Genomic DNA, 13,428 nt, shown 5'->3' with positions numbered 1-13,428 from the left:
TCCATCACTGACTCAGACTTTGCCTGCAGCTAGTGATACTCAGATGCATCTCCTCTGGACAGCAACTGTGATCATCTTACTAACCTGACTTTTGGCAAGGGGAGGAGCATTCATTACAAAAGAAAACTATATGAAAAAGGTAGAAACCTGAGAAAGAATGAGAACAGACAGAAGACAACTTGAAGGGAAGCATGGCAGAATATAGAATTTGCTCTGAAGGTTCTTTTAGCTTTTATAAAAGTGTTAAAAATGTTAAGGTTTGATCCCTGTAAGTGCTCACATTCATGTCATAGTTGTCAGTTACAACTGACCAAATACAAAATGCGACTGCACAGTATTTTTCTTTGTCTCTTTTAGCTCCACGACAAATATCTTTTGATGATCAAATGTGACTCAAACGATGGCAGCTTATAACATCAGTATAAATTCACAACAGCTGCAGTGTATTATAATGGAGGGTTACATCTCAAAGAGTGAAAACCCCTTAGGAGCTTCATATAGTGCATATAAAACAGCACTCTTTGTAAAGCTAATGTTCATGTATACAGGCAGAAATTATTTAAGACTGACATTTGGTGGCTTTTTATGAGAGTTACAGCAACATAAAATATTTTTGGCTTATTTGTAGAAGCCTCAGTTCTACAAAAAAAAGACTGAAACTGAAATTAGTGGAAGCAAATTGCTGTGCTTTGCATTTGCCAATAAAGGTGCTGAAGCATTTAGAGTTTAGTTTAACTGCCCTTATTTGCATCAACACAGGTGATTCTATACTTGTGCTTGGTTTTTGTGTTTATATCTTTGACACTAAGCAAACTTCCCAATCATTACTCACAATTAAGTGATGATACTTTCATTTTAAGTGAGGCTGCAAAATATTGCACCAAGCATGCATTGTATGCTTTTGTATCCATGTTGAACTGGGCCCATGGCTTAAAGTTAGAAAATAAATTCAAACTGATTCCCTGACGAGGGCAGCCACACAGAGAGTGTGTGTTTGCACATAGAGTGTTTGTGTGTTTGCTTTATGCTCTCATTTTGACCCTGTGTGCCTTGTCTCTAGCTTCTGCCTGTGTTGAATTGCACGGCAGTGTTCGCTCTGTGTTCTCATCATCCCTGGCTGTCCCCTCCCATTAACCCTGACAGCTATTCGTCTGTCATTATTGACCTCAAAACAGCACAAACGCTCACTGTCATCGCAGACACTCGCATACACACACACACATAGACAGACATGCACAGACTACACACTTGCTAAGCCTTGCCCTGAAAAATCATTTTACGCTTGTGCTATAGTTCAAGTTAAATTACATAGCACTTTTTATGACTGTCGAGATAAATATCACACTGGAATGCAATGAGTCTCAGGCCAATTCAGACTTATTTTCATTAAGTCAGTTCCTCCTCCTGCCCTGAATGGTTTGGTGCAGGTTGTAACATGAGAACCAGCAAGTGGCTACCCCACCAAAGTGTCTCATTTTAAGTGCCATCATTGATTTAAGGTGGAACCACACAAAAACTGTATATTAATCGTGTCAAAAGTAACAGAGAAACATCATTTTATTGGACCACCTTTACTGGGAAACTTTTTGGGAGATTTGAATTTCTAAAGCTGATGAAAGCCCTAAAATATATACACTTAAAGTCCGTGTAGATAGACCATCCCACTTGATCTTTGTTCATGCATGTCTATATCAGTGTGTGAGTGCCTCTATCTACACATACCCTACAAAAAAACAAAAGCCAGTAGCCTCCAAAAGTTCAGTTGCCAGCAGGAGATTTATCTGGAGGATTAAAAGGGTGTGCATCTGCTTCTGTGGATCAAGCACGTGCACTGACCCTCGTATGTATTGGCCTTCAGTGTTACCCAGTGTCCAATTCTGGACACTGGGTAACACTGAGTTGTAGATTGGCAGCTGGGGGTAGGTAGGCAGGGATCTCAAATGCAGGCTGTCTTCACCTCATTCCATGCCATTATTTTTGCATTATACCTCCTCCCCTAGTGCCCATCTTTCTTCTCTCCATGACTCTTGGAATCCCCAGTCAGCTCCTCTGCGTCTAACGAAGAGACAGACTGGCAATTAAATCCTCCCAGCCTTGATTCAGCTACTTAGAAGAGATCAACGTGGGATCTTTTGGGGGGCTTTTTAAGGCCTGCCACTGTCATATTATCTCAATAGGGTGTCATTACCATCCCATCCAGGCTATCATTAAGCACAATATTCCCCTCTGGGAGAGACGGAAGGTTTACCTAGCTGTATATCAAGCATGTCTAGTGCATGTGGGATTTTTCTTTTTTTTCTGAGGAGGAATAATGTGCCCGATTTTATTTGTAATATTTTAAAGGAAAGCTTGGCTTTTAGTAGATCTTGAGTTCCCTGATCAGATTGGAAAAGACAAGACTTTCTGGTGTGCATTTGTGTGATCAGGATGTGGATGATGAATTCATGTTTGTTTGTTTGTAAAACTGCATGTAAAGCATGGATCACTCACTGAAAGCTAGTTTAACTTTGTTTGACCTTCAAGTTGCTGGCATTTTTATTTTTATTTTTTAAATTTGAGCCACTCAAAATAAAACCATTACTGCTGTAGCATGTACTTTTCTTGTACTTTGCAGTACAATTACAGTAAAAATGTGAAATAGCTCTTCTCCAAATTGGTAGGTTTGGTTAAAAAAAAAATCTAACAGACCTACAATTAGCAGAGAAAATTTAAGCTTCTGCGACCAATGCAGAAAAATGTACACAAATATGTGTGAGTCCCTGCATGTGTGTGTGTCTGTGTGCTCATAACTCTCTTTCCAGTGTATTTTGTATTCAAGACTGAGGCATGTCCTAACTGATACCTAACATTAAAGTCTTGGAGAGCAACCACTGTATCCCCTTTGCAGAAACTAATGTCTCAGATTGTTTTTATACGACCTAACAGGGAAGCACACATCTTTCTTGTCAAAGACAAACACACACAAACATACCTTATATGCAACGCGAACACAAACAGAGAAGCCAACTCTCATTTGTGGCAGTGAAACAAGTTTCAGCTTCCCCAGCTTTCCCCCTGCATAATCCTCCTATTAAAGCGTAGCATAACACCAGCAGTTCCAGGCAGCAAATCAAACAGATCTTAATCTCCATCCACCTATCTAGTGTGAATGTATTAACCTTCACAGGAAGCTAGAAATTAGCATTCCATGATTATAAAAGATGGCAGAGATAAGGTTTGATGCAAACTTGCAGCTTTTATACTTCATAATCATTTTAGGTGCTAAACTAGGAGCTTGATGTGACTGCTTTGAAATATTCAGATGCACTCAGCAGCACACTCTTGTGGTTGCTTGCTATCAAAACTGCTCATGTTTTCCAAGATTTTGCATTGTGACACGTGGACCCCTATACGAGCCTTGCTGCATTCGGTGCTGTGTCCGATGAACCACATCGCTACCTGTCATTCACACTGTGCGAATCCATAATTCATTCCTAGAGCCAGCTGTGGCAGCTATCTGAAGGACGGATTCTGCTGGCACAGCTGTCTGTGAAGAGAGCATTGACAGGTAGACAGAACAGGATACAGTCTGTAGCAAGTCACTTGGGGCTAATGACCTGTACAGTGCCCATTGCTGCAAAGATTTTGAGGTGACAGTTGACATATCAAGACAAACCTGTGTTACAGGTTGCGGAAACATCGCCTGTTTGTGTATGTATGTGGACGTAAACTTAAAGGTTCCCTTCTCTATGAAGGACACAGCTTTAAACTCACGGACACAGGTGACTCAAGGGGAATTATGCCCTTCATGAACCCGACAGGACAGTCTTCTACTTGTGTAAAAGTGGGTGTTAGAGAAAAACTGCATTCAGTCTTTTAGAAAACTGTATGTGCGCACATGCTTGTTTCTTTGATGTGCATTGGTTTGTCTCCTGTGTGTGTATGAATCAGCCATCTGTAGAGTGTGAGTGACTTTTTTTTTTCTTTATGCATTTGTTCAGGGCTTTTGGCCAAGCCTGTGATCCTGCTGATTGCGCTTGTGGTCAAGTGAAAGCCAGCCACAGTGTCCTGTTGGGGCTGAGACTGGAACAGGAATGGATAAGGGTCAAAATTTCATTCTTTCTCCCCTTCTTATACCCTGTGCCCACTCTCTATCATGCTGCCTCCATGGCCTGTAATGAATTGGCTATTCTTCCAGACCTGGGCACAGCTGTGTACAGCACAAAATTCACACTGAGCTGATCATAAGGCAAACAAGGAAGGAATAAGAGTAAGAAATTTAGAAAACAAATGGAGACAGATGACCAGCTGCTGGTTGCACGCTTTAGCCCGTGTGGAATATGGAATTGTAAACTAGCCTTGATCCCACATCAGCTCACAAATAGTTAAATAATAATGAGATTTTTATTAAGGTCACCATACTCTCCTGTTTACTGGTTGTGAAGACAGTTGTCCATCTGCAGTACTTAAATCTGCTGTAAGCGTGTCCATTTTCAGGCAGAAATCATCTTCTGAGTGTCAGACTGGACTGACGAGCATTTATGGTCTGTGGTGAACTCCTTTTTAAGAATCAGAATACTTTATTAATCCCTGATGAAATTTTGTGGCCACAGTTGCTCTAAGACAATAAGAACAGTTACTGACCAAACTTAATTAAATAATACAATGTATTACAAGGTTACAAAATACAACAAAATAGCTCAATTATAAATATCCCAGTATATAGCAGAAATTAAATATATATGGGTTGAAGCTGAGGTGCCTCTCTTATTAAACTTTTGGAGCTCTGGTCTCTTTAAATGATGTCGTTGAATCAGAGATCTTTAATCTGAGAGCTCAATGGACCACATGCATACAGGCGGTAAATAAAATCACAGTTCATTATTGAATTTACTTCTTCACATAAAATGTTGAAATCCCAAATTATTTTTCTTAGTTGTCATGGCACGCCATTGATTTCAGTCAGGTGCTATGCATCCAGACTTACCAACACATCTGTTGGTTATATTCCTGCATCAAACATATCTGCGGCACTGATTATAAGTTCTGATGTCTCTGTTCCCTCTGGGCAATGAGGAGGACAGGTGCCAGCTTCAGTGCCCAGCAGAAGGGCAAGTTGGCATCCTCACCGTTTCCACCTCCTTCTCCCTGCCCCCACTGCCAACAACCCTGGCACATCTGTGGCCGTCCAGCATGGCTGGTGCCAACTACCCTGCGCCCATTGTTCTCCCCTGAATGCATCCAACGCCCATGGGAAAGAAGGCTGAACACAGTGTGGCACAATCTACACGGCCTGTTAGATAATCTCAAGACATGAAAAGATTCTCTTAGCCTAGATTCTAGAAACAGCTCTTTGTCTAGCAGAACGGGGGAAGGAAAACACACGATGGTGTTTTCTCCAAAGATTCTTACCAAATCAGCTCTATTTCTTTTCTCTTTTTTCCCCACATTCACTGGAGTAAACAAAGCCTTGTATGAGCTTAGTATTACGTTTTACGTTTGCATTTTACATTTTATTATATGTAAAACACTGGTTATCGTATGAAAATCATCACCCTTAAACATGTTTTCCTTTTTGATTCACCGATTGATCGAACTGATTTTGAAATAGCTTCTGTTCTTTTCACTATCTTCACATTAGTGCATGGTATCATCATTTTGGGTGGGGTGGGGGAGGCAGGATCAGGAAATACAAAAGAAAGACAGTAACCACATTAATTTGCTCTGACCAACCATCAGTTATGTGCACTTGAATTTTCAGTTTAGCCTCCACTTGTTCAACCCCAAACAGAAACAGCTTTAGGGATTAAATGTGTCACATGGTGAAGCAGGACTGAGGGTCATTTATTAGTGCGTATGCATAAATGGAATGGTAAATAGACTGGTATTTACATAGCACTTTTCTGCTCTAACTGAGCACTCAAAGCATTTTTTTTGCTGCAAGCCACATTGACCCATTCATACAAACATTCATATAATGCTTTTTTCTATGCATTTAAGCATTTCTCTAAATAGCATGCATAAACTCACATCTAATGTATGAATGGGGGGCAGTTCAATATCTTGGCCAAGAACACTGACATTCAGCTACAGGAGGAGTCGGCGTTACCTGCTGTTGTATTTATACAGTGAAAGCATGGGTGTGTTTTTTAAGTATTGGCACATATAACTACTTGGAGTGGTGCTTCTTTTCATGCTGTCTCTTGCCCTCAGTAATGTTCATAACCTAGACCTAACTCGATATTCTGACTAAGGTCCAAAACTCGTAGTGGTCCTCACAACAAGTGAATAATAAAGGCTCATATGAAGACACACACTTCAAAAAAGCCTGCAACACCAAGCCTTCTGGCAGCGTCCCACAGGCTGTTTATGAGCTCTGATTATGGCCCCTGTTAGCCTGGTAGGATTCCTGGCATGTCAGAGGGTTTAACAACATCCAAATCACTGTCTGAGTTCTCTCAGCTCTTCCAGGCTGCCCTGTCTGTCAATTTCTACCGCACATGCACTCTGACAGAACAGGCTCCAACAGCCACAAGGGAGTACTGAGGAAGGGAATATCAGAATACAGTGAGCAAAGATCCTGTTTTGTCATCACTTACTTTTGCATGCTGTAATTAGTTTTACTAATAACAGTACACATAACAGTTCTTTGATGAACTGTCAAGGACTTTTGCGATTTAAAGTAAATTGATTTGTTTTTATTTTAGTCATTTAAAGGGTAGAAAACGCTGTAAAATGGCAGTCACAGACAGCCAAGTTGCTTACTCTGTTTGTCCTCCGGTCTACAACAAAACAATTATAGTTATTTTCGTCAAAGAGAGAAAAGCAAAAAACCCCAAAAAATTAATATATGTGTAGTATTTGCACAGAAGCCATTAGAGGAGACTTCTTGTTATTACTCATTTACAATTTATTGTTTTATCAGCTCTGACTTCACTGAAGTCTGGTCCTTAAAAGCCAAGTGGGAGCACTTAAACACATGCACTTGTTTACACACTGCACATAAAATGCCCATATGTTTGCGAAAATGCATTTGTGCACTTGTCATACTCCTGCACCATACAACAATTTGTTCAGTTAACATTGTAAGGAGATCCCCAGAGAGAGATTAATTTAATAGGATAAATATATGGTGCAGCCAAGCTCTGATTTATACACGCTGACAAACACACATATGTCCTGGGCTCAAGGGACGACTGCTCTTCTCACTCCTGTCTGGTCCTCAGCTCCATTCACTTCCTCGGATTTCAGCTCCTTGTGCTGCTGCAGAGACACGTTTTGCCCTCCACTCAGCCAATCTCTCTGTAAGCCTGCCAGACACTGCCTGACCCGCTGCCAGTAACGGTCTCAGTGTTCAAGGACAGACTCACTGGGGAGCTGCAAACATTACTGCTGTGCAATTTCAGCTAACAGTGTCACTCCATACAAGCAAAACACACATTCACACATGAACTTGTACAAAGATGCTAAAGGAGACGATGTATCGAGACATGGCACGGCGCCATGATAAATGCAGTGAAGAATCATTGTATTAGTGGTGCAGCCCTGATAAAGGACAAACTGGCATCATCAGTTACTTCTAATCTCTCATCAGAAGAAGCTACATTTACGAGGAGTTTAGATTAAAGGGTGATCTCTGCATATTTACAAGTGTACATATTTAATTAGGAAAACTAAAAAACCTGTCACTTTTTTTAAGCCTGAGTTAAAATGAAAGAGCTTAAGATTGCTGAGTCAGACTGCACCAGCTGGAAAACCAGCAGGCAAGAAGCCTCAAACTTGTTTCACATGTTGTAAGAATAATTGTGTGGTTTTGTGCTTTCATACACGTGTTTGCATGTGTATATGTTTGGTTTGTTTAGACTAGAAAATTTAAATGCTTAACTAGAGGTAATGATGCAGTCCTCTGCACCTCGAGGCCTACAGATGCGTAGCAGAAGGCAGCTGAGACAGCACTTTCACTCCAGCCCGACAAAGTCAATCCCCCCCACTCTCCTCTCTCTCTCTCTCTTTCTTATCCCTTTCTCTAACACTCCCTCTAATCCAAACTTCGGCGACTCCATCTGGCAACATAGTCTTCAAAGCAGCAGTCATAATATTTTCTCTGTTTACATTCAGTTGACATAAAGCTTGATGAAATCGCAGAGGTGTCAAATAATGCCCAAATTAGCATGTGAAAGTGTGGAGGAAGGTAGAAAAGCACTGCTGTGGGAACCACGGCGAGGGATGGCAAGTAACAGAGCAAAAAAAGTAGCTTAGAGCAATCCCGAAAAGGAGAGCGGCAGAGCTTTAAGTCTCGGAGGAATTTGAAAGCCATAGAAATCCAGTTGCGGATATTAAGAGGCTTAATCTAAGAGCTTGCTGAGGCTGAGTTTTGCTGTTTGGGCCCCATCACTATCATCCTTGACAGAGGTTAGAGAGGAGACGAGAGGGAATAAGGAGGAAAAGGAAGAGAAGCCAGATGGGAGCAATGGGGAGAATAGGAAGCTGCGTATCATTAAGGCAGCCTCACATGTTTCTTATACGCGAATTAAATATTGGCTTAGTGCACATTGTGTGTGTGTGTGGGTGTGTGTGTGTGTGTGTGTGTGTGTCTCTCTGTGTGCAAAGGTACCCTTGCAGTAGTTTTCTTAAGTGACTGCATTTTTCAATTTCTTTAGAAATCCAGCCAAATGAAGTATGTGGTACTTCTTCTTTCATTCATACTATAATTAGACTCAACTAAGTGATCCAGCTGTAGTGCACAACACAGGATGACATAAAGCAGCGCTGCCTGAGATGGAACTCATTATCATCAAGCTGCAGATGTCTCCCAGGAGAGGAGAGAAGAAGAGAGCACACTGGCAGACAGGTGGATAAGAGGAATCCCCTCTGCCTCTGTGGCATCCTTTTCTTCTTCATGGCATTCCTGTTTCGGGGATGTGAATTATACAAAGTCAACAAAACCCTCAACATCACTCCATATTTATTAAAGCAATGTCACACTTTGTAGATTCAGTCTTGCCAACACGTCTGGTAAACCAGAGCATCTGTGCAGCAATCAATGAAAAGCCCTTAACTGACCAAATGCATCTTTTTTCCTCACTGTGTAGAAACTGTATGCTTCTCTGGGGCGTCACATAGCTTTGTTCTGTCCACAGAGAGATAATTGCTTTTGCAGTGAAATTATGCTTTATTGTGCATTTTGGAATTCAGCTGCACATTCCAGGAAACAACTGTACACAGTCTGTTATAAAAAGCACATGTTTTTGTTGTTTTTTTCCTCCACTCTCTCTGTCTCGTGCTTTAATTTGTATTCTTTAGGTATACTATATCACCTAAAGACGCTGTTTAAATTCTCTGTCACACATTTGAGTAAACACAGCCCAGAGCCTGGGCTCATGAATGCTGGAAAATACCGTGCATACTTATGTATCTCTGTCTCTTTCTGTGTTTAGGAGGCATCAATCGGGCTGGGGCAGCAGTGCCGACATTCTTACGGACCCCCACAGTGATCCAACCCCACTTGGACATGAAGCCCTTCCTGCAGTTCCCAGTGGAGACCCCCCCTCCTCCACACAGCATGAGCCTCTTCCACAACTTCAATACGGTAAGAGTTGATGCAGACAATAAGCACAAACACTGCAGTCTTTTAAGTCATCGACTGCAGCGAGGAAACGCACGACACAAAATTGTAAATGTTGTAGTGGGTGCAGGAGGTTACCACCGTTATGCTTTAAATTGCAGTCTTCTCTGCGTACAGTTTTGAATACAATAGTAGCTTTAAGATATGTCTAAAATTTTAGGTTGTGCTGCCACATCTAGATTAACAATGTATGTTGAGACACACTGGACTGTATATTAAGGAACCAGGACTATTTTCAAAGGCGTAAAATGGTAGCCGTATAATTAAAGAACAGTTTTAAGGCCATCCCTATAACTAACAACATCAAACACTGCAGTTTGTTTGATGTAATATTTTTTTATTTTAAAGGAGAGGAGTCTTCCTGTTTCTTCTACCTCAGGCATTTAGATTAGACCATAGAGACATTTACCATTTCACCAACTCAGCATAATGTGGCACCTGCTCTTCCAGACTCCGCTGAACAATGTCAACACATTTCTCATCAGCAATATGTAAATTCACTGAACTGTACATGTACTCTACTGGGGCAATGCTATTTACGGACCATGGCTTCAACAGGGTTATGTGTCACCCTGGTATATTTAGCTGCAGTCTGCAACAAGACAACATAATAACCTTTCACTAATTGGAAATATCTGGCATGAGGTTTGACTGTGCATGGCCCTACAGGGATAGTAACAGGAGTCCAGACACTCTTAAACACATTTTAACAATATAGTCATTTTAATAGGCCTCAATGGACCATGACATAAGTGGAAGCATTTTCACTACCAAACTGCACTACACCCAGCAGACATGCATTAATAGAGATACTGAAATTATGCAGGCACTCGGTTTCCATTCTGGCCTCTGTTAGCGTAGCCTTAAAATCATTCTTGCTTGATTTTATTTCCTGTCTTGCTGCCTCTGCAACACTCCCTCTAGACTTCCTCTCACCTATTCTGTAACGTCCATCCGCTCACCATCCTCCTCTTCAAAGCGTCAACTAGGTAGGAAGGCCCACAGGGACGCTGTGAATGTTAATAGGTGTTGCTGCTGATGACTGCGAGGTAACCCTGAGTGCTGTTTTACAGCTCTGTGGCCAGGAGATGGGGCCATAAGAGAAGCTGTAAGGGCATTCTGACCTTACAGCGTACTCATAGTATACGCAGCGCATTCAAAAGCGTGAAGAAATGACTCACTAATATATCACTGTTGGTGTTTGCAAGGAGAGCTTCTGTTGCCTGAAGTGTATGACATAATCTCAGATTTTATTAGATATGTGGCATGTATGTGGTGTAAATATGCTGCAGATATGGAAACCGCTTTGGTTGCCCCTAAATGAGGCTCTGTTGTGGTGTTTTTCTGGGATATCCTAGCTCTCAGCTCAGAGTTTATTATGTTCAATGTAGTGCTGTGAAGATGAGTAAATTTATACAGGAAGATCTAGAATAAGAGAGTAAGTGTCCACAGCTCCATTTACATCTCATACTGTTTTGTTTTGGAGGTTTTTATATGGATTGTTAGGCTGAACTGGGGCTATTTCACATAACATTTCAAGTGCTTTAGATGTTTCCTGGTGTTTTTCTGCACCATTGCACAGTAACACATTCTGATCGACAAAATATCTCAATGAAGGTACAGCACTGTAGCAGCAAAAACACTGAAAAACGTCCCTGCAGTGAGCTGGCAGCTAGTTGTTCCATCATTCTGCCTTAATAAGTGATCTGCGCTGAGTTTGTACAGCCTTAATGAGGCTCTACTTCACATTGAGGGTCCTAAAGCCATATACAGCTTTTAATAGTCCTTTAATGTGATTTGTCCTCTACCTGCCTGTCTCGTGCAATGTGCCTGTAGACAATGATGAGGCTGAATTATTTATCTGCATCAGCTGGTGCTGATACAGACACATGCTCATAAAACTCAGAGTAAAACTCAGAGTTGTGTTGCCTGCACTGTTTGCTGAAGCTACACAATCACAAGACTTCTTGGTGCAGTATAATCATGTGCACTTGTTGAATCTTAACTACCATATATATCTTTTCTCACTCTCCCCCTAACAAAAATAATTGTAGTACAGCAAGACATGACTAATAGCTCATTATCTAAACAGTACACATTTATGTTTTGTCCAGCACCACATGTGGCCCTGTCATCACTTTGGTGTGAATATGTCACATCCAATAAATATTTGTCTTGCCAGAGTTTCATGCAAGTGTGAGTTCTGGGTTTGTGGGGGAGATGCAGGCTACAGTGGTGGATGACGACATTCGATAGATGGTGTGAATTAAAGATGGGAATTGCTCTGCCTCCTCCAGTTCATCAGGACTGTAGGCCTTCCAGTTTATCATTTCCCTTTAGCAGTGCTAGCATGTTTTTCTAGCAGCTGGAAAGAACACGGCTGTGGAGCTCTTGTACACCTTAGTCACATGTGAACCTCAGCTCTGGCTCATAGGTAGTAAAAACAAAGGTGAACTTGCACTGAAAACCTAAAGAAAGCCTAAACAGCAAAGTCAGGAATCAAGAAGTTGATTAGTTAAGAACCTGACCTATGAGCATGATTGATAAAAACACTGTTATCAGTAAATTGTTACCAATATCCATACCAAGGCTATTCAGCACTCCTAGAAGAGTGAGAGTTTGGCAGGAGGAGAGTAGGACACATAATCCTGGGTGCACACGGGCAGACTGACAGACCATGGGGAAGAGTGAGAGAGGGAGAGGGAGAGAGGGAGGAGAAAACTGGAAAACAGAGAAGGAAGTGCATTATAGTGGAGTGTGAGGCAGAGAGGGAATGTAGTTGAGAATAGAGGAGGAGGAGGAGACTGAAAAAAGGGACAGGCACTTGTTAGGTCATGTGTTGAAAAAAGAAGTAAGGGAGAGATTTCTCTTAAAGCATCTCAAAAGAGAAGCAGACAGTGTGCTGAAAGGAGAAGAAACAAAGATATCGTAGCTACCGATGCTTCACTAGGCATAAGCTCTGTTTTTGTGAGCTAGTCTGTATTCAGCATTGACTACCTACCAAGCAGGCTGAATGAGTAAGGATAGTGCACCACACACTCTGAGCCTTGCACATGCTGAGACCCAAACACATACCTCAGCCAGCAGCACACACACAGGAGGACCAATGCAGCTCCAAGCTTCTACAGACAAAGAGGAGATGAAGGTAAGTACCTAAAATTCAAAGAGCTTGTCACATTTTTGTCTGTCCAACTTAAACTGGGCCAGCTTAAACGTAATGCAGAATTTGTGCTTCAAAGGCTGTTTTCGTCTGGCACAGTGTGGACCTCACTGTGACTGTCACAATGGCTCTACTGAGAGTCACGCTGTAGTGCACTCTCCCCTGGTGGGTTTTAGCTGTTTCAAACAGTTTGATTCTGAGAGTTGATCAAACAAACTGAAGAAAGAGTAACTAAGAAAGAATGAAAACACAGTAAAGAATGGGAAGAAAATAAGAACTGTAGAAAATGAAAGATGAAAAGAAACTCTAGAACAGAGGATGTTGGTGAGTTAGGACGTGTGTCATTGTGCGGTGTTGGGTGATGCTTGGGTGATATTTGAGTGTTTGGAGTTTTTAGGCTGCTTGGAGATGTTGACATGACTGCAGAGTGATGCTGAAGTCAGCGGTCTGCGGTCTGTGTGCTTTGCTTACCTCTGCCAGATTGCTCACCACATTCACACAGCTCCACTATTACATGAAATTTCCATTATTTTCCCAGATAAATGTAAACTTTGTAATATGTTTCTAGATTTCTAAGTTTTTAATGAGAATGTACAGTTACGAGCTATAAGAACAAGCTTTGGAAAATCCCTCTGCAGTTACATCATAGTGCTCTCCTCCTATT

General features: G+C 41.5%; 1 protein-coding gene across 2 annotated transcripts in view; it reads left to right on the top strand.

The window, feature by feature from the left end:
* znf385a (zinc finger protein 385A) overlaps window positions 1-13,428 on the top strand; it is a 52,313-nt gene that overhangs the window by 17,263 nt on the left and 21,622 nt on the right. Inside the window, exon 2 of one of the 2 annotated variants that reach the window (XM_031746896.2) lies at window positions 9,417-9,568. In XM_031746896.2, coding sequence (XP_031602756.1) covers window positions 9,417-9,568 — 152 coding nt within the window. Of the gene's footprint in view, window positions 1-9,416; window positions 9,569-12,379; window positions 12,750-13,428 lie in introns of those variants that run through there. The other variant, XM_039603894.1, reaches the window with a different exon arrangement.

This window comes from Oreochromis aureus, linkage group 20, assembly GCF_013358895.1.
Source record: "Oreochromis aureus strain Israel breed Guangdong linkage group 20, ZZ_aureus, whole genome shotgun sequence".
Lineage (NCBI taxonomy): Eukaryota > Metazoa > Chordata > Actinopteri > Cichliformes > Cichlidae > Oreochromis > Oreochromis aureus.
The sequence above is the reverse complement of the archived record's forward strand: the minus strand, read 5'-3'. Positions and strand labels throughout refer to the sequence as shown.